At 40.9% G+C, this 22,252-nt stretch overlaps 1 protein-coding gene across 5 annotated transcripts in view; it reads left to right on the forward strand.

Annotated features, from left to right (window-relative positions):
* Window positions 1-7,532: 7,532 nt before the first annotated feature.
* Window positions 7,533-22,252, forward strand: part of PTPRR (protein tyrosine phosphatase receptor type R) — a 267,828-nt gene continuing 253,108 nt past the window's right edge. For 4 of the 5 annotated variants that reach the window (XM_084878885.1, XM_084878886.1, XM_084878887.1 and 1 more), the window contains exon 1: window positions 7,533-7,723. In XM_084878885.1, coding sequence (XP_084735011.1) covers window positions 7,666-7,723 — 58 coding nt within the window. In that variant the 5' untranslated portion in view covers window positions 7,533-7,665. The remainder of the gene's footprint in view (window positions 7,724-22,252) is intronic. The other variant, XM_084878888.1, reaches the window with a different exon arrangement.

The following is a 22,252-nucleotide window of genomic DNA, read 5'->3' on the forward strand; positions in this document are numbered from 1 at the left end:
CCTTCCATGCTGTGGAGACACATATCTTTCACAAAGGAATATTTTAACCTAAACATGCTTCTCAACTCCAACACATAGCCTGATAAATTATGCTCTTTCTACTGTAGATATATACAATATATAGCTGTAAGAATTAGGGAAAGAAGGAAGTATAACAAAGTCATGACTTTTCATTTCAAAAAGTGAGCAGCCAGAGAAGCACGAAGGCCCATATTTAGAAGATGTTCTTTTACAGCACCTTATAGTTATGTGAGAAATTAATGCAATAGAAATGGAGTAAGATTAAAATATCTAATCAAGCCAGAGATCCATTCCCAGGGTATTCTTACTATCTCGAGCTGCTGAGTGAATCAAAGTGGCCGTCATTCAAGAAAAATCTAAAAGAACGACCCAGCATTGCAGGAAATGTATTTGACTGGCCCCAACTAGCTAGGCTAAGCCATAATAGAAAGCTCTCCCATCTGAGTGCTGCTCAGGATGATGGATGGTGTGTAAGTGCAGCCTTATTAGTGTCTTGGGATGGACAGAGAGCTAATGCAGGAGAGTCAGCGGTTTGTAAATCTATTACCCACATCTTGGATGAATCTGACCTTTGCAGAGCCAGAGTAGATGACAGTACAATATATAGCTCAGAGAAAAGTTTGTACTTCATTTTGAATAAAATTTTAATGATGAACCAATAGCAGGATCTATAAGTATACATACATAGCTTTTCTGTCTTTGATACTTTGTATTTGGCTAAGACTGCATATTTCACAGATGTATAGAAAAAAATATATATATAATATTTGGGTACCTAATTTGTTTTTCTTGGAATACATATTGCTATTCCTGGCCAGGTAGCTCAGTTGGTTAGAGCAACATCCTGATACACAAGGTTGTGGGTTTAGTACCTGGGCAGGGCACATATAAGAAACAGCCAATGAATGTATAAATAAGTGTAACAGCAAATAAATCTTTCTCTCAATCTCTCTCTCTCTCTCTCTCTCTCTCTCTCTCTCTCTCTCTCTCTCTCTCTCATCTCTCTGTCTAAAATCAATAAATAAAAATTTTAAAAATAAATTTTGCTGTACTAGTATTTGTGTATGTGTGCATGTATCAAACGCTTCAAATAAATAAATCTTAACAAAAGTAGAGCTGTGTTAAGTTGTGCAATTTAATTATCATCAACCATCTAAAAGTCTATTTCTTGGGTTAAAAACACATTTTCCTTTTAAACCTTTGAAGTAAGTCCTTCCACTTATCAGAGAGGCAGTGCAACATAGTTGTTACCAGCATAGCGTTAAGTGGATTCAGCAGTCTGTGTTCTGATGTTAGGTTCTCCCCTTACCAGCTGCCTGACCATAGGCACTAGACTCATTATCACTTGCTTCCTCCATCACAAAGGGAGGAGAATACCTCACAGAGCTCTTGTGAAGGTTCAATGTGATAATATATATTTTATAAAGTTTAGTGCTTTTCCTCCCCATGCTTAGTATCCTTTGTCATTTCACTGTTTTCTTCCCTCTACGCTCATACCAAAAGAAGGGTAGCTTGCTCTTCATTGTTACCATTGGAAAAATACTAAAAAAGTAATGGTGAATCCACACACCTATACATGATATCTTCACCTATGAATTTCCAATTGACTCCTTTTTTATTCTGAAGTATTCCACTCTGAAATGGATTAATTCACTTCTTCTTATTATTTTTTTTTTTTTACTTTGTAAAATTAAATTAGTACTCTTCTCCTTCCCCTTTGATATTTTGTATTTGGCTAGGACTGCATATTGAATACATAGGTATTGCTGAGATAAAAAGGAAACCAACTTTGGGATTGATAAAGTGGCTCCAGAAAAGACTGGACAGGGTAAGCATTACACCAGTCTCAATCAGGCGTTGGTCACTGTCACCTATTGTTTTTGCACACGTTTGGAAGTTCCTTGAGCCCATTTCACTATTTCATGTCTCTTCTACTGGCTCACACAATCACACAGCCTCTCTCTTCACCTAGTGCTGTTCAAAGCTACTTACCCAGCTAACTCAGCTCATTTATTGTTCTCCACCAATAGCTTCTTGCCTGCCATTGTCCGCACTTCTACCCCCACACTCTGTAGAACCGGTCATTCCCTCTATTCTGCTCATCTTATTTTAAGCATCCTCCTCACATGATTCCTCCAAGCATGACTTCACCTGCTGTCTTTGTTCCCAAGATGCCAGATCCCAGCAATCACTGCCATAAGCAGGGTCTCACCCTCTAGGAGTCAATCTCCTCTGGATGCTTCCTGCCACAGAGCTTTACTTCCAGATTGAGGGTCAGCATCTCCTATCTTGGTATTGATCTAATTCTAGGGAGTCAGCTGCAATTAACAATGTTTACGTTTATTACATGTGAAGCAGAATACCACAAAGATTTGGTATCAGATACCGGAATGTGCATCCTAACTTGACCAACTTACCTTTTGATTATTACTTATTACCTGATGTTGAGCAAGTTGTTTGTGCCTTAATTGTCTCATGTCTGAAATGAGATCATGAAAATGCCTCCTCATAAGGACATTATAAAGTTTAAATTAGATATCCATGGGCTTAGAGCAGAAACTGGGACATAGGAAGCCCTCAATCATTATTAGTTCTCATTATCCCAGCTAATAAAAGGGTAATATGCAAATTGACCGTCACTCCAACACACAAGATGGCCGCCCCATTTGGTCAAAGATGGCCGCCCCATGTGGACACAAGATGGCCACAACAAGATGGCCAGCAGGGGAGGGCAATTGGGAGGGACCAGGCCTGGGGGGAAAGGCAGTTGGAGGTGATCAGGCCTGCAGGGGAGGGCAGTTAGGATTGACCAGGCTGGCAAAGGAAGGAAGGTGGAAGAGATCCAAGCTTGCAGGGGAGGGCAGTTGGGGGAAACAGGCCTGCAGAAGAGGGCAGTTGGGGACAATCAGGCTGGCAAAGGAGCAGTTAGGCATCGATCAGGCTGGCAGGGGAGTGGTTAGGGGTGACTAGGCCGGCAGGCAGAAGTGGTTAGGGACAATCAGGCAGGCAGGCAGGTGAGTGGTTGGGAGCCAGCAGTCCTGGATTGTGAGAGGGATGTCTGAATGCCCATTTAGGCCTGATCCCACCCTGGGCAGTTGGACATTCCTTGAGGGGTTCCAGATTAGAGAGGGTGCAGGTTGAGCTACGGGACAACCCCCATGCACGAATTTCATGCACTGGGCCTCTAGTATCTAAATAATAATAATAAAAAAAAAAAACCACAAAAAAACAAAAAAACTCTTACAATCAATAGATCCAATTTCTTTAAAGTGTCCTAAGGAAGGCTGGCCAACATGAATGACATTTTTCCATTTATAAAAAAGTTAGTGTGGAGGCTTATTATTGATATGAAATTTTTGTACTGGAACATGCAGTGTTCCCCTGGACTGAAACCCGCATTCTTTGTTCCTCGGAGTCAAAAAATGAAGCTATGGACAGAGGGTATATAGCAAAGGTGGAGATTTATTGAAAGACAAGTAAAGACTCCCATATGGAGAGAGGGAAAGAGTCCCACAGAATGGACTCCCACGTGAGGAGGGGGAAAAGGGTCCCACCGAGTTCCCTTTCCCTATGGCTTGTAAAGGCTGCAGATCCTGGTGCCTTGATATTCCCTCTGATAGGTCACTATTCCCCTAGACTGGGGACTGTATAGTGTTCTCCCTTTCCTTTTTGTCTTCCTATTCCCTTTTGGCTTTCTTTTTCTTCTGGATGAGGGGTTTCCTTCTTTTTACTTAGTAAATATAGACCTTTTGTTGTTCCCAGCTCCCTCATTCTATGGAAGTGTACCCTTGCAGCTTTTCAGTTCCCTATTCTATGGAGATATACCTTCTGCTGCTCTGTAACCCTATGCTTCCTCCATGGTCCCCTTAATTTCCTAAAATTTTATTTTTCATCCCCCAAAATTCCTGTTTTATTATAATTAAATTTGGTTTGAGAACTGGCTCTAAAAAGCTTCTCTCCTGTAGTAATTCTGCCTGAATCTCACCTTATAAGAAAGAGATTATGCATCTACTGGGGAGGATAAGTCCATATGATATGAATTTTCTATTTATCTTTTAAAAGGTAAATAATTTCCTTTAAGACACAGCTCTGTAGGCCAATACGAATTTGCATGGCTCTTTCATATTAATTTCCATGCTTTTCAGAGTTTGAACTAACTCTTCTAAACCTTGGGACAGTGTTTTAACCAAGCTTCTCTACAACACAAATTGCCTTCAGTACTATTTGATCATAGAGTGAAGGAAAAGCAGCCTCTGTGGACCCATAGGGACTATTTCTCAAATGTTAAGGGGTTGACTTTTCACTAATTGGCTAATTCATTTTTTGTCCTTTGACTTCACATGGCATGAGATCAAATCCATTGGAAGTATATTAGGCTGACTCACCAAGGGATGTGAACTTTTCTTCTCCTTTATCTTTTTTATGTAAATTAAAAATGAATGTCCAGTTACCAAAATTACAGCTCACTGGAGGTTATTTTTACCACGCTGAACTATTTTAGCAATACATCTAGTTACATTGGAAATTGGAAAATTTTGCTGTTAAGGGGATTTTCAGGCACAGGTAATAATTCAGCTACCTACACACCTGGGCAAAATAAATAGCTTGCTGACTGCTTGTTGGAAAAGTCACTGCCAATTATTTGAAACTTTAAATGTACTCGCTTCCCCTCCAAAATGTTGGAATTATCTGTAGGGAAGCAGGGCAGTGTTACAGCATTATTTCATTACTTTTCATGCATTTGCTTCTTAAAGTTTAGTAATTAGTGTGTTGTTGTTGTTCCAAGAAAGACAAAAATAAAGGAAACACATCCATTACTATGGTTATTTCTCTTCAACTCCAAGCCCTGCAGGAATTCTAATACCAGATATTAGATGAGAAGAAGTCCTGCTCTAACCTTTAAGATCAACTAAGTAAATTACCTCAAATATCTATTTAGTAGGAATTCCAGAGAACCAGGTTAATGGTCAGCATTGAACTTTGCCAACTAATTTCTTTTAATTTACTCTTTTGAGCACCTGTTTTGGGAGAGGTACTGTTCCAATCAGTTGGATAAATAAGTGAATACAACTGTTAAAGATTCTGCCTTTGAAAATGGGATTCCACTGCAGGAACGGGAAGAGGGAAGGGCAGGGAAACAGACCATATGATAAATTTGCTTAAAAATATTTTTATTGATTTCAGAGAAGAAGGAAGAGAGAGACAGAGAAACATCAATGATGAGAGAGACTCACTGATCAGCTGCCTCCTGCACGCCTCCCACAGGGGATCCAGCCTGCAACCTGGGCATGTGCCCTGACCCTGGATCAAATTCAACACTCAACCACTGAACTACGCCGGTTGGATCAATATGATAAATTTAATAAGTAGTTATCTTGATATGTTAGAAAGTGATATATTGTATGGGAAAAGGAGATTGGGGGAAAGTGAGTCCAGAGTAGGGGAAGAGGGCATAGCTTAGAATGGTTTAGGGTGAAATGGTAATGCCGCAGAAATGGTACATGACATGCCCATGCAGGGAGGTGGAGGAGTGGGGAGAGTGAAGCTATATAGCTCTGTTTTCAGCATGGAAGAACTGTCTAGTTATTAAAAATACATATTATTCCCCAGAGACAGAGAAGCATTGATCAGGCCGTCATACCTCAGAGGGAAGGTAGGGGATGGTGGGGGGAAGGGGAGAGATCAACCAAAAGGCTTGAATGCATGCATATAAGCCTAACCAATAGACACAGACACCAGGGGGGTGAGCTCATGAGTTGGGGGAGGGGCAGAAGGGGGATAAAAATACATATGTAATATCCTAATCAATAAGAAAAAAATTATATAAAAAATAAATCTTATTCTCTCCTTCTCCTAACACCAGAGGACAATTCCTGGCATCTTCTCTCAGTGTTGGAGGTGAAATAAATTATACAAAGATTCTGTCCAGGCTTTCTGATCCTATAAGATCCTGCCTAATTTAAGCTCCTGTAGAGAGTATATTTCCCATTAGCTGTCCCAGTCCACAGCTGCTGGAGGAAGAAAGCATTGAGTGAGATATGCAGGTCCACTCAATAAGCACTTATTAGTACCTTTTATTTACCTGGAACAGCTTTACGCAATTTAAGTGGGAGAAAGATGCATTCGTTCTTATGAAGCCTTCCACTGGGCTGGAAGACAAACCACAGGTACACGCCTATCTGTATAAACATATAAGGTGATGCTGCACCAAGGTTGTGTATAGACTGACGTGTGAAAGAGAAGCAGCACTGTGCCTTGGATCTCCGCCTGAACTTTTGGAAAAGTGAGGCCACGGTTAGACCTCTGTAAGCTTGAGTGTGGAGAGCATGCAAGTGGAGGCCATTGGGGAAGGGACAACAGCATTCCATGAAGACATGGATGCTCCTGGGACAGTTACAGCAGAGAAGTCTGGCAGGGACTCCGGGATTAAGAGCTATTAGCCCATAGACTGAAGTCAGGATCTCCACACTCCTAAGTCTTAGATGGGGGCGTGGGATTGGGGTGGGCACCCAGTTAGACAGATGGTTGCAGCAAGACCTAGAGCTGCTTGGAGGAGCCCCTTGCAGAAGTGGTTCTATTGCCTGTCACCTGAAGAAGAAAAATGGAGACTAAAGGTAACTGTCCCCAAAACCAGAAAGGCGCCTTCGTTTCTTCAATCACAGGGGTATGTCCTACCGGTCAAACAGTATGGCCTCACTTTGTTCTGTTATTATAATCATAGACTTTGGACTCCAGTGAGGAGCAAATTTAAATACCAGGGATTTGTCTGGAAGGGAAATAGAAACAAACAAACAAAGAAACAAACAAAAACCCCGCAAATCTGTTAGAACAAGGCACCCGCAGGACACCATTTACAGGTCTCCAGGCCCCGGGTGCTCAGCAGCGGGGGCCGCCTACACCCTATTCCTGCAGGCAGCTCTGGAAGCTGGTCACTCCGGGCTTGCGAAGGTCGACTCCCTGCAGCGAGCTGGGTGCACGAAAACCACGAATTGGGGAGGGAGCTGGGTGGGTCTGAGGTTGACCCTCTTGGGCTCTTACCTCTGGTCCCCCTGGGCATGCCCTCATCTGGACTCACTCCATCCCACCGCACCTCACCCCCAGGGGTTTGACAGACCCCTCTTCCTACCCACGGCTCCCAAAAGCACGCCCCACCTTCTCCCCCCCCCCCCTCCCCCCCGCCTGCCCCTCCAGCGGCCGCTAAGACCCGGAGGTGGACTTAAATTCGGAACCCGCGGGCGGACAGCGCCGGGCATGCTCAGTAGCCGCGGCGTCCGCTGCTGCTCGCTCCGCACCGCGGGCTCCAGGGTCGCCGCTGCGGGGCTTCCAGAGGCCGAGCGCCAACCGCCTCCGAGCGCCGCCCCCGCCCGCTCCGCCCGCTCAACCGCCGCCGCCCCTCCCCTCCTTCCCTCCCCGGGGGCTCTGCCCCGCGGTCTCTGCAGGCGCCGCCCACCGCCCTGCCCGCCCCAGCCCGGGACCCGCGGCTGCATCCCGGAGCCCGGGGACCTGCCACTGCATCCCGGAGCCCGGAGACCCTGCAGACTGCATCCCGGAGCCCGGGGACCCCGTGGCGCTGGCTCCTCCTGGCAGCACTTTCCCGGAGCTGGGTCGTGGAGGAGTCCCCCTCCGCCTCTCCGTGCGATCGCCATGCGGAGAGCAGCGGGCTTCCCCGCCCTGTGCCTGCTCTTCGGTCTCCAGGCTGCAGGTAAGGGGTGCCGGGCAGAGCTGGAAAGCAGACGGGAGGGAGGAAAAGGCACCCTAGGACCAGCCTGCCTGGCAGAGGAAGCCTCAGGAAGGCAAAGCGGGACCGTGCTAACGGGGAAGGGGTGAGGGAGCGAGTCATGCACCTGTTGGAAGACTAGGGCCGAAAACTTAAGGTGAAATCAGCCCCTGACTTTTCGGTACCCCGTGCGAGTCATGGGGAACATTGGCCATAGGAATACAGGTTTGCTTCCCTCCCCGCCATCTAGACTTCCTGATCCTATTTCCAGGCTATGCATGCACTTGACTTTCAGTTCTTCGGTAGACAGACAAGCCATCCCGCTGGAGTCACCTTCTCTACTGCAGCGGTGACATCTGTCAGGTCTCCGGGCTTCGCTGAGGGCTCAGAGGCATGCCTTGGCTGTAGCCCGATGGACCATAGCATCGCCCCAAAGATCCAGATATGTGGTTCCTAGGAAGGATGCCGCTCCAGGCTCCTTTGGCTCCTGCTCTTGTCACTCGCGTTTTCTGAACCAATAAAGAGGAAGGGAGGGTTTGAAATAGGACCCTGTCTTCTCGTTCAGCACCATGGTCAGACTGTAAGACAGGGAGATTTTAGGAGCCCTAAAATCTGCGACAGTGTTGGTCCATGCTATAGTCCTGTAGCAGCCAAGACTAGGTTTGCTTGCTATCCAGTCATGCATATTCATTCATTCCTTCAACTGACATTTACTGAGTATGCACTGTGCTCCAGGGGTAATGGGTAATGGTTGTGAAATGATAGTTCTTGTGGTATCTTTTTAAAAGAGCCGGTGAGTCTTTTTCTATATTGGCAATAACGAGGGTGAAATATGGTTCTCTCTTATTTCTAGCTAATGCTGTTTTAATGTGTTGAGAATCTCTTGAACAAGGAATGCATAGGAACATTAAGTCTATAATTAAGTACACATGTTTATTGTTATAATTATGATGCGATATTGTGGAAACTTAATCATTCTTTGATACCTTTTGAAAACTAGAAATAGATAAGACTTGGTCATTAAATTCTTTGCAAACAATGGTAATGAATCCTTTTATTACCACATACAATTCTTTAATGTTAAAATATGGGATGAAAATATACACATTGGGTTGGGTTTTACTTAGTATTAATGTTTAGTGATAGCACTAATACAAACATTCTCTACCATAAAAAAGCACCTCAATTTTTACCAAGTTTAGAAATGATTTAGCTGACCTATCAGTGTGGTTATTTTAAAACTAATGTATAAACAATTCTAAAGATCACATTTAATATATCTTGAGTAATTTATACCATGAAAGTTATAAATAAACTTGGAAGTAAGCAGGTGGGAAACATTTTTACATTTATTATAAATGAACATTTGGGATGAGGTAAATAGAGGACTTTTATTCATCAAAAGAGAAATCTGGAAGTCTATACTACTAGATTCTGTACCACCTGGAGCTCAGCTAAATGGGGTGGATTACCAAAGACAAAGCAATCCATCTATACTTTGATTTCTTAATTTGAAAAAAAAAATTATTCAACCAATTTGAATTTAATAAAAGCAATGAATTAAAGAGCAATTTTTTCATATTTCAATTGCAAGATGCTATATGGAAATTAATTATATTCATATTTAATATAGTCTTTCAATAGGTGTTTTCCACAGCAGATTGCATGTTTAATATTGTAGTTGGCTTGCCAGTTTAATTTTGAATGCATTTTAATTTTAAATAGCAATTTTTGGGTCACAAGCTGTCTCACCAGATTAAAATTCATCACATTTATCTAATAACATTGTTAGGACTTTTCATTAGAACTGAAACAAACACAGATTTCTTGATCTAAGCTCCTGTTTATGTGGATCATAAGAAAGTGGGTAGGTGGGAGCTTCAAAGATCAAGAAGTCCCTGATTTCTCTGTTTGTTGACTGTCTGAGTTTGTTTCTTTTACAGAAGGCTCTCTTCTCAGGATGCAAATGGGCTTTATCTAGAAGGGAAATGAGTGCTACGTATCCAGGCCTCTTTGACTGAAAAGCTAATCGATCCACTTTGGTTATGCCCAGGATACCAGAAAGGACTTCATGTTGGCAGAACTGGTGACACGTTAGAACCCTTTAGGGCTGGGAGACATTGGCTGACAGGATGCAAATGCTCTTCTTAGCTATACTAGGAACTGTTGACTTCCATATAGTCATTCTTCTAATGCGAAGGTAGCAAGTTGTTTTCAACTTGAGTGCCAGCTCTAATTTATTTGGTCATGATTGTCTGAGTCACTATGCAAAAATGAATTTTTACAAAGATTCTGACCCTCCCTGAGTTATGATTGCCTCAATAGAGCTAAGTATCGAGGCCTGTTTGTATTGTCTAAGCCAAGGGAACAAAAAAAGGATGTTGACTACAAAGCTGTGTAGTTATCATCTCTGGATAAGATAATCCTATCAAATTACTGAGAGCATGGAGCTTGTTTGGGAGTCAACCCCACCCATACCACTGATTTTCACAGATACCCTTAACAAGAAAAGTAACTGCTACTGTCCTTCCAACTGTTTAATATGCAAGCGAGAAAACTAAGATCCAGTCAATGGTAGGTAGTAAAGTGTTTACTTTAAATAGTAAAATGCTATTTAACAGCATAATAAGGATGAAAATCCAAATTTCAAGATCTGTGACTGCGTGCTTATAAAGTCATACACTGGTTCTGATAGGTGAGACCAACATTGAAAAGACCTCTTCAAGAGTATTCAAGAAAGCAACTAAAAGCTACCCCAATAAACTGGATCCACAGGTAGCTTATTTTCTTCAGTGCTTGTTCTCTGTTTTTGCTCAAAGAACCATGTTCTGGTTCAGGAGATATTTATTTGGTGGAATTTTAGTTGCAAATTTGGGCAGATGCACAGCCCAAATGCCTTGCTGGTTGGTTATATTTTCACTTCTCAGCCTTATGTAGGAATATCTATAGCCACATAAAAGTAATCATATAGCTAACTGACAAGGAGGCGTTTGGGCACGCCTCACTACTCTCCTCTTTTTTGTTACTCTCCTGCATCTTTCTGTTGCCTGCCTCATATGTTTTGCTTTTTCTTCACCTGAAATTCTCTTTCTCCAGGTTTTTCCATGGCTTAATCCTTCAATTTCAGTCTTTACTCAAATGCGGCTCTCACTGACTCTCCTGTTTAATATTTCACATTCCTCCAAAAATTCCAGTATCTCTTCCATACTCCCCCCCATGTCTTTTACCATCTACAACACCCATAATTTACTTATTTGTTTTGTTTATTGTGGCTCTCCTTCTATCCATTACAATATAAGCTCCTGAAGGCACAGGTATTTGCCTATTTCACTTACTACCATATTGCATATTCTGCCCAGTTTACCATCAGGGAGCACAGCCTGGCATAAAAGCTTCCGAAGATTAAGTAAATGCATTGACTACATAAAGACATCAGCGTGATATTCCTGGTATCTTCTTTTTGCATTTAAATTCTTCTTGGCACCTAGGCAAGACACTTAAGCCACTTCCAGAATGAACTTCCACGTGGCTTATTTATCCCAATATCAAGTTGTTCCCCAGGAGCCTTGCATGCCAGGAACATAACACCTCAAACAGACTTTGCTATGATTGTAAACTGAAGGGCAACAGGGAGGGGCTTGCCAGAGACCACAAATATCCATCAAACTCAGTGACAAAGCCCTTCGAACTGATTGCCAGATGCACAGCCCAAATGCCTTGCTGGTTGGTTATATTTTCACTTCTCAGCCTTATGTAGGAATATCTATAGCCACATAAAAGTAATCATATAGCTAACTGACAAGGAGGCGTTTGGGCACGAGGTCAAACATGTCTGTGTCTTCGGCATTTAAGGCATAAGGTATTTGTACATTGGAGATCACACATTCCTAGCACCATGGGTTTGCATATTCTGTTGGAGGTCACACTCTGACAAGCATCTTATAAAATGTTTGGGATGTATTATCTATTTATTTTCTTTGTTTATCATCTAGTTCTTTACCAACTCCAATCTTTATCCTGTCATCCTACTTTTGAATATAAGTAAGGTGACCAGCTATTATCTTCTTCTTACTAATAAATATTTATGTAATTTATCTAATTTGATCACTTTCTGAGTTTTGGAAATCCTCCTCTCTGATTTCTGTGTATAGCCACTACTCCCTAGGATTTCCAGCATTACTCACTAGCCACACCCAGCTCCTTTGTTCCTACTTTTAGGTCAGCCTCCCCTGGAAGTATTAATTTAATGGTTAGTGTTCTCTAGAATTATCTTTTGTCTTTTCTTCTTTTTTCTTTATACAATCTCCCTGAACAATTACATTCAGACCTACAGACCAAAGATTCCTAAACCATATTTCCATCTTAGATATTCTCCTGAACTCCAGTTCTATAGTTATAACTCCACAGGAGTCATGGGATATCCCACAAGCATCTTATATCCAATTGTTAATACTCAGCACTTTCCATCACAGTTGCTCTTATATTCATACTAGAAGCCCTATGTATGAATATATCTATCATTGTTTTCTATCATTGTAACACCAGCATCCCCCAAAGTAACTAATTTTGTACCCTTCCTTTGCTCCTTTCATTCAAAAGATCACCAAGTCTTCTCACCAAGTCTAATCCATTCTCATGCCCACATTACTACCTTAGGATGGGTCCTTCTTTCTCATACAGTATTTTACTATAACCTACTATCAAGTCCATCCTTCATCATAATATCTGAGGGGAAGCTCTAAAAAGCATACTTTTTAATATCATATTCCCTCTTTATAAAAATTTTTAATACAGCTACTTCCTTTTCTCATAGAATGAAACCCAAACTCATTTTCATGTCAAAGTCTTTCACCATCACGTCTTTCCTACTTCCATCCTTATTTCCTGTCATCATGTCCTCCTTTGTGCACTATTACCATCTAAGATCAAATTTCTTTAGATTTGCCATGCCTCTCCTTGTCACATACTGATCCATCTATATTAAATACCCATACTCTACTTGTTTTTCAAGGTAACTCTTTTTCCAATTTCAAATCTTAGCCAGGCATTTCCTACTGTAAGAAGCTTTTGACACCACCTCATTCAAGTAGCTTTCCTAGGTTTTCCTTTGGGGCCCTTTATATTCCTCTATTAATGTATTTAACCAGAACATTGAAACTTTTTGACAGCAGAAACAGAATTGTAGTTTTATCTCTATATACCCATTCCCTAGAACTGTTCTTGTTACCTAGAATGCCACCAAAAAATGTTCAATGAATGAATAAATATATTCAAGATGTATTTGGCAAAATAAATTATAATAAACTAGAGGCCAAGTCTCTAGCAGCTGCTGTCTACCTGCCAGGGCCTTCCTTCATTCCACTCCACCCCCTACTGTGAGCACATGACATAGAGAGTGATCAAACTCCTGAGGGGACATCTTTGTATATTAGGCTTTTATATATAGATTATTTTACATTAATAAAGGGATTATCTATACTAATAAAAGAGTAAGATGCAAATTGACCATACCTTCGAGACACCCACCAGCCAATCAAGAGTGAGTATGCAAATTAACCCAACAAATATGGTGGATTAATTTGCATATACAGGCACTGAGAGACTGGGACACTTTTGTCATTGCCATGGTGACAATGCAGGTGTTCCGCACTGCTCCCGGCCGCTCCAGGTCTCTGGGCAGTGGGGGGAGGCGGAAAGGTGGCTCTGGACTAGAGCAAAAAGGTAGTGTTGGCAGCCAGGGGAAGGAAGGCCCATTTTTGCATGAATATTCATGCATAGGGCCTCTAGTATGAATATAAAGAGTAAAATTAACTTCACTGCTGCTCTCTCAATCCAACTTACATTGCTGGTTACAAAGAAGTGGAAATAGGAAAGAAAAGTTTTCATTGAAACATAGTCTCTAAGATCAGGCAAAAACTGGCTCTCCAATATCCCCCAAGGGGTTCCGGATTACAAAAGGGCGCAGACCAGGCCGAGGAACCCCACTGGTGCATGATTAGGGCCATGGAGGTACACAGGAGGTTGGCCAGCTGGGGAGAGACCACGGGAGGGCTCTAGGGAATGTCCAGCCTGTCTCGCTCAGTCCCAATTGGCTGGACCCCAGCAGCAAGCTAACCTACCAGTTCAGAGCATCTGTTCCCTGGTTGTCAATGCACATCATAGTGAGTGAGCAGTTGAACAGCCTTAACATATCATTAGCATATTATGCTTTGATTGGTTGAACAGATGACCAGACACTTAGCATATTACCGCATTTTCTGGCGTATAAGACGACTTTTAAAACGAAAAAAAAGTCAACCGAAAATCGGGGACAAAAGACCAAAATTTAACAAAAATTACCTGCAGATCTTGACGCCAAAGTAAGTTTTCTTTGAAGTGGGGGGGTAGTCTTATACAGTGAATATAGGCCTAAACCTATGTTTTAACTGTAAAATTAGGGGGTCATCTTATATGCCGGAAAATACGGTAGGCTTTTATTATATAGGATACTTTAATAATAAACATCAGCCCCTTACACATTCATAATAAAGTGGGGGTGTGAGATAGTGGGTTTAATAAATCAAGATAAAAAAAATCTAACCCTGCCCTGCTCCCCCAAATTTATAGAAAATTTCTGAGTATTTGGATGGTTGTATAGTTTCTTTCTCTTTTTTATGTATAGACAAAGTTTTTATAGAACCATTAGGTTTTTGGATCCCACACATTTTTCATATGGTAGACATGCTTATACCTGAAGAATGGAGACTGGTTTATGAATTATAAAAAGTCACTTTTATGAGATTATGGGATCATACATCAAAAGCCCATTTATTGCCATTAGTATTAATGATAACATGGGAGTTATGTTTTATGGTAAGTTTATTGCTAAACCTTTTAAAAGCTGTTTGTAAAGTCAAAAGATAGGAAAACATATTTCCCTTTAAAGGGGGATTTTGGCCTAAAAGTGCATTCTTCATCTTCAAAGCACTTACAAAAGCTGACACACTTAGCATTAGGAAATTTTAATAGCTTTGAAGAAAAATATTTAATGGTAAAATATGATTTTATGATCAAATTTCCTAATGCTTATTCACCAAATAATGTGACTATGAGTGTCATTATTGCAATAGTATTTGCCACAGAATGACAATTAGCAAATTTATAGTGAATATTAGCACTTTCCATTTAAATCATTTTTACTCATAATGACTATCTAGACTTTCCTCATAATCAAATCTCATTCCATTTCAATTCATTAAGATGTTTATGTCCACTAAAATTGCAGCAGAATGGACCATCAACAAAGCAAAAATAATTTTTTACATGAAGCAGCAGTCTAGACAGTATTTTTTAATTGCACTGAAATAAATACCACATTCAGTGTTCCTCAAACCCTTTCCCCAATACCTTAGTTAAAATCTCCATTTAAACTTGATGTTAATAGATCCAGAGAGATGGAAGCATGGAACAGACTGTCGAATCTCAGAGGGAAAATGGGGAGGGTGGATGGGCAGGAAGAGATCAATCAAAGAACTTGTATGCATATAAGCATAACTCATGGACACAGACAATAGGGTGGTGAAGGCCTGGGGTAGAGGGCAGGGTTGGCTAGAAGTCAATGCGGGAGACAAGGGGACATATGTAGTAATACTTCCAACAATAAAGATTTCAAAACCAAATAAGTAAGTAAATAAATAAATAAATAAATAAATATGCATGGTGTCTAGCATCATATCTTTAGCAAATCCTTATTTAAGTGAATGTGAAATACAATTGTTTCTGGTGTTTGCCTGATGGTCGGTGAAAATGTGCACATAAGTACATTTAGATAAATGCCATAAATCTGAACAATCGAGTTCCTATCGTACTTTGTTGCTTGGCAGGTAGTCCAGACTTGCCTGAGGACCCACCTCCCTAATTAGCATCTCTAGGGACCCACACAGTGTGAGTGGTTCATGCTTGAGACCAGGCCTCCTGTGGGATCGCCGCTCTGGCCATGCTTCTCCTCTGCTGACCAGCTGGTTTTCTCCTGCTCACTCTGTGCAGCCCATGGAGCTTCCGGACCACTGGGTCCCAGGTTCGCATGGAAGGCTACATGTGGCCCTGTGAACACCGGGGAAACAGGGCCATTTGAATGTAAAAGGAGGGGCCTGGAGATGGGAAGAACCTATATTGGGGATGGTCAAACACAGCTTCATCCTGTTCATGGAACTACTAATGCCTCCCCAATATCCAGGCCCAGCTACCTAGCCGCGCCTGATTGGCCAAGACTCTCCCAGAATTCTGACTTTATCTCAGGCGACCTATCATGTAGAGCTCCAGTCTGGCTCCATTGGAGACCTCAAGTCCATCAGAAAACTCAGAATTTAATTGTGAATTTTCCACGGTGCTGCCCTCCTTTATGCAAATCCAACTTCACAGTCAGGCAGCTTATTCAGTGCCTCTAAATATTCCCCTGCAGTTAAGAAGCTCCTTAGTGGCTCTAACCAGTTTGGCTCAGTGGATAGAGCATTGGCCTATGGACTCAAGGGTCCCAGATTTGATTCCAGTCAAGGCATATATGTTGGTTGCAAGCACATCCCCAGTAGGGGGTGTGCAGGAGGCAGCTGGTCGATGTTTCTCTCTCATCAATGTTTCTAACTCTCTGTCCCTCTCCATTCCTCTCTGTAAAAAATCAATTTATATATATATATATATATATATATATATATATATATATATATATATATATATATATATATATATATTTTTTTTTTTTTTTTTTTTTAAGAAGCTCCTTAGGGGAATTCTCATGGGTCATGGCTCTCCCTGGATACCTCTGTGTCTCCAGAGCATCTAGATTTCCTATCAGATGTCCACTGGTTACTTCTGAGTGACTTGCTTCCACAAACTGGAAATGCCTGATATTTAGAGTGCTTAAATTATACATATGATCATGCTGTTTGTTATTCTAAACCTGAGCATTAAGTGAAGCTATAAAAATATAATAACAGGATCTCCTCTCAAGATAAACATTGGATTTAGAGTGGAGACAAGTAGATTTCATTAAAGGAAATGAAGGGAAATACAAATGGGTATTTCCTAAATCCCTATTATGTTTTAAACTCTATACCAGGTGCTTCTATAATATAATCATTTCACACTTTAGGATAGAAAGTATGTTCTGAAATGCCATGCTTGTACTTTAGAAACAGCAAAAATATACTCTAACTCATGTAGCATAGTAAAAAACAAACAATCAACAACAACAACAATGACAATTTAGGCTCTATAATCTGACTACCTGGGTTTACATCCTAACACTGCTATTTACTGTTAAATTCTCCCTTTCCTTATCTTAAAAAGAAGTAACCTTAAAGCCTTCTTTTGTAAAGAGTTCCTGCTACTAAAATGAAATTGGCATGCCCCCATTTTTTACTAGAAACTTTGCCCTATAAATTAAAAATATTCAGGCATAATTAGCAAGTTTTTGTTGGAGGGGATAAATTCTGTCTTCCAAATTGAGGTATATCCTTCCTATATATCCTTCCTATATAATAAAAGGGTAATATGCAAGTCGACCAAACAGCAGGAAGGACCCGTCGCTATGATGCACACTGAACACCAGGGGGCAGACGCTCAATGCAGGAGCTTCCCCCTGGTGGTCAGTGCGCTCCCACAGGGGAGCACCGCTCAGCCACAAGCTGGTCTGATAGCTGGTGAGCGCAGCAGCCCGCCCTCGCTACAGAACTAAAGATGTCTGACTTCTGGCTTAAGCCCACTCTCTGTAGTCTGACATCCCCCGAGGGCTCCTGGACTGAGAAAGGTTGCAGGCCAGGCTGAGGGGACCTCCCCTCCGTAAGTGTACAAACATCATGTACCAGGCCTCTAGTAAGAGAATAAAATCAATTAAGAGGCCCTGCAGTCATGATCAGCCCTTCATCTCTCCATCTCAGGGCTTGGGTAGGATTTGCTGTTTTAATATAATTCCTAATCTATTTATGAGATTATTCATAAAGCCAACACTTCTTTTTCTTTGTCTTGCAAGTAGAGCTCACTCTACAAACTATCTGAATTGACAACATCCAATGGGCCAAAATGTCCCACTTCCGATGCTGAATTCTCTCCATGTCCATAGCCACCTTGAAAACTGTGTGTTGCTCATTGAGTAGACTCCAGTGTGAAGACCATGCCACATACCTTTGGTGTGTGTGTGGCAGGGAGGGGTGCACTTTATGAAATCAGGTGTGCATTCTGGGAATCAAGCATCCTGTCCTCACTTGAGTTAAATTCTGCTGAGTCAGCGTAAATTCCCAATGGATGCAGGGTCCATGCCTCTAGTCTAGGCCTGTCCTGTGTGTACCTGAAGCAAAAGTGCCCATTGGTCCCCTATAGTTCACCCTGCAGCATCAGCTCCCACTGCTAGAAACCCCTCCCGACCCCAACCCCACCCCACCTACCCAGACGCTGATGTCTTGAATTCCGCCCTCTAGAGCTGTGTGCCCAGACTGATCTTCATTTCCAACTTTCTCCTTTCTCTCCACCCCGATGAAAGAGGTGCTTCCCATTGCAGGAGCAATCCCTTTTCAACTGGCTATATTTTAGAAAAGATGTGACTACTCCAGAGAAGTAGCTGTTCATTGCATGGTCCTTCCCTAGCGATGTTCATTTTGCCAGGGAATTATGAGTGTAGAAGTGTTGACCTGAAGGGCCTACCCAGTACTCCTCCAGTTTCTAAATACAGGCAAAGGAGAGCAAGGCAGAGGTCTCTTCAAGTTGCCTCTGGGACTGCCTTCCTCACCCTCCTCCTGCTCTGATAACTGAGAGTTTAAATTTCTGTAGTATCATTACTGTGGCAATATTTTCATTTTTTTGTATGTTGTAATGTTCATTATGCTTTGTGTTAATATAATTTCTCATCTGTTTATGAGATTTGTAAAGCCAACACTTCTCTTTCTTTGTCTTGCAATTAGAGCCCAACCACCAGGAGAACTCTACTATGAAAAAATAGAAATGATTTAAATCTCTATAGCTATTTATAAATAATAACATTTTAGCTGTTTGCATGATAATAACTGATGTGTAGAAATTCATTTGTACAAATGTACTGCTGTGCTACTCAGTCAGTGCACATGAAACGTAATTCTATTATTTCTGCAGAGGTTAGCATTTCTCAGCTTTCTTGACATATGATCATTTTTCTCCACTTCCCCCGAGGGCATATCTTGATGGAGGTCTTCTCTTAATGGCCGTGTAGAGTTTAGGAGACTGAAGCACTTACTCCTGTCAACTTCTCCTCGAGCATCCTTCAACTCAGTGCTTCAGGAGTTGGGGGCAGCTGACAGCTTCTGTCTGCACCGACAAATCTCACTTCCTTCAGCAATCTGGGGCCAGTGGTCTTAACCCCACTTCCTTTTTATGACTTATGTCTAGTCACATTGTCCCACAGGATGCTGTCATAACTGCATTATGTTCCATTCTGGAACATATATCTACCAAATGAAAAATAACTCGATTAAAGCTGAGCAAAAATCAGGAAACGTGAAACCCTTTCATTGTAATTTTACCCCAGCACAGAGCACACAGTGGATTTTTCCTGTTAATTCTGTGACTCCCAGATAGTTTTCCACTGTGCTGCTCAGCCAATGTGTGGGATAAATAGGAAGGAATAAGGGATGCCTAGAGTAGCAGGCATACAGTGTTTCCCAAAGTGTGGTACGTATACCCCTAGGGGTACGGGAAGAGTTTGGTGGAGGTATGAGTTGCATTGGAGTTTGGTGGGGATATGCACTGCACCATGCTTAGCTGCACCTAATTCTACGTTCTCAGGAGTATGAGGGGTACTCAGTGTTACGAAAATTATAGAAGGGGTACACATATGTCAAAAGTTTGGGAAACACTGTATGGAATATTTAGAAAATGGGGCCTATTAATATCAAAGAATATGCAAGGAATTTTACAAGATGCCTTAATTAAAATCATTCCTTATTCCGGTAGGACACAGGTCCTCACTGCCTATGTAAAGGAAAATGGAGGCAGTTCTATAAAAATTGACTAATGACTTTGGTGTTGATTTATGTTTATTGTAAATATACTAGACATATCACTGGCCAAACATGTGCAGCATTTAAACAGTACTAGAGAATGACACACCTCCTAATGGGATTATGCTTTCACATCCTGGTGACCGGTGCATCAGTTAGATTTTAGGAAAAACACTCCTCCAAGAAACTGTTCTTCAATACATGCTTCTCCAAGTCTTTTTGGGGAGGACCATGATGGTTTACAATTTTTGTACATTCAATCATTGTTACCTTGTAAAGACTCTCATTTGATTTGAATATTTTTTAATTTTTTATGATAAAATAAATGGTTTGAATATAAATTTCTTTTTGGCAAATTGCTTTTTTGGTGTCAGAATATAAAATAAAACAAATGTGTATGCATACAAGTACAGACATATATGTTGGAACATAATTAAGACACAAAAAATGAATTTTATAAAACTGGTTTTATATAGAGAGAGCCATCTTGGGGTTTTTCAAAACACTGATGTAAGTTGCTGTTGAGATCAGTGGGAGTGAGCAAGTTCTAACAGATCTCATTTGCCACATTTTAGGAAGGCGGGAGTGTTTATCTGGAAGAGTCCGTGTAATTTCTGTGGGTACGTTTAACTGGGAATTAGTACTGTAGTGACCGACTTCTTAGGTTACTGATACCAAAGGATACAGGAAAAACTGGAAGAATAGTATTAATATTAGCCCCCTTACATCCAAGGATATCACTGCTGGAGATGCCTGCTCCTGGGAGTTCCCAAAGGGCTTTCATTGTATTTATGGAAAAACTTACCTTTTTAGGAAAAATCAGCACCATGTGAAACCTAAGTGAGTTGGGGCTTCTTTTTTACTGAAGTGCATTTCTAATCTAGTCATAGATATATGAGAGTAACCTTTATTTTCCGATGAAGAAAAGCTAAGGCTCAGCAATGACGAAGATAATTGCTCAAGTTCAATATCAAGGCGTTTACATATCAAATGAGAGTCTCATCATTTCTGATATAAAAATTTCCAAGGGTTATTATCCACTTATGTCTCCTTTCTGGAGAAGAAATTGTTGGCAATTTCTTACACTTCTCTTTCCTTTGTTCAAGATCTCTTCAGAGATTATCAAGGTCATATTCAGATTGAAATTTCAATTGTGGAATTTATGACCACACTAACGGATTATTCTTGTGTAAATGTTGCTTCTATGATAAAAAGTACTTTTATTTTAAATGCAGATGAGTATATTTGACTGGCTATTTACTAAACATTTGGAGAGACACTTTATACCCTCCAGGTGGAGAAAATTGTCATTGAGCTCTTAATGGAATTGACAAATTCTACTACACATCTCATACCAACATTATCCCTCAATCTTTAAACCATTTTGAAATTAATAGTGGCATCACATCACAATTTTAATATGCATTTATGTACTGGATAATAGGATTAGGAAAAATCTTATGTGATTATTTGCCATGTATATATTATCTTTGATAGTGTTTGTTCAAATCTTAAACCCATTTTAAAATTGGCTTGTTCTCTTCTTACTGTTGAGTTTTGTGAGGTTCTTTATGTTTTCTGATTGCAAGTTATTTGGTAGATATGTGATTTGCAGTTATTTTCCCCCAATATGTAGCTTTTTTTTTATTTTTTAAAAATTGAATTTATTAGGGTGACATTGGTTAATAAAATTATATAGGTTTCTGGGATATAAGTTTATAATGCATTGTCTGTATATTGAATGTGTTCACTACCCCAAGTCAAATCTCCTTCATCACCATTTATTCCCTCCCGTTCCCCCATTTACACTCTTCTACCTCCTCCCACCCACATTTCCCTCTGGTAATTACTCTAACATTGCCTTTGTCTATGAGTTTTGTTTTTTTGCTTAATCTTGACACCTTTTCATCCAGTCCCCCAAAACCCAAACCTTCTGACAGCTGCCAGTCAGTTCTATGTATCTATGAGTCTGTTTTTTATTTTGTTAGTTTATTTTGCTCATTAGATTCCAGATATTAGTGAAATTCATATGGTACTTGTCTTTCTCTGACTGGCTTAGTTCACTGAGAACAATACTCTCTATATTCATCCATACTGTCACAAAGGATAATATTTCCTTCTTTTTTATAGCAAAGTAGTATTCCTTTGTGTAAATGTACCACAGCCTCCCCCCCCCCCCCCCCCCGCTGCCCCACAAACACACACACACTCACACACACTTAACTACTGATGGGCACTTAAGCTACTCCCAAATCTTGGCTATTGTAAGTAAGGCTGCAATGAATATAAGGGTGCATATATTCTTTCAATTAGTGCTTTAGGTTTCCTCAGATATATTCCCAGAAGTGGGATCACTGGGTCATAATGTAGTTTCACTTTTAATTCTTTGAGGTTACTCCATACTGCTTTCCACAGTGATTACACTAGTCTACATTCTCACCAAGAGTGCACAAGGGTTCCCTTTTCTCCACATTCTCAACTACACTTATTTGTTGATTTATTGATGATAATC

Source organism: Pipistrellus hanaki (assembly GCF_964339955.1).
Source record: "Pipistrellus hanaki genome assembly, chromosome: 3".
Classification (NCBI taxonomy): Eukaryota; Metazoa; Chordata; class Mammalia; order Chiroptera; family Vespertilionidae; genus Pipistrellus; species Pipistrellus hanaki.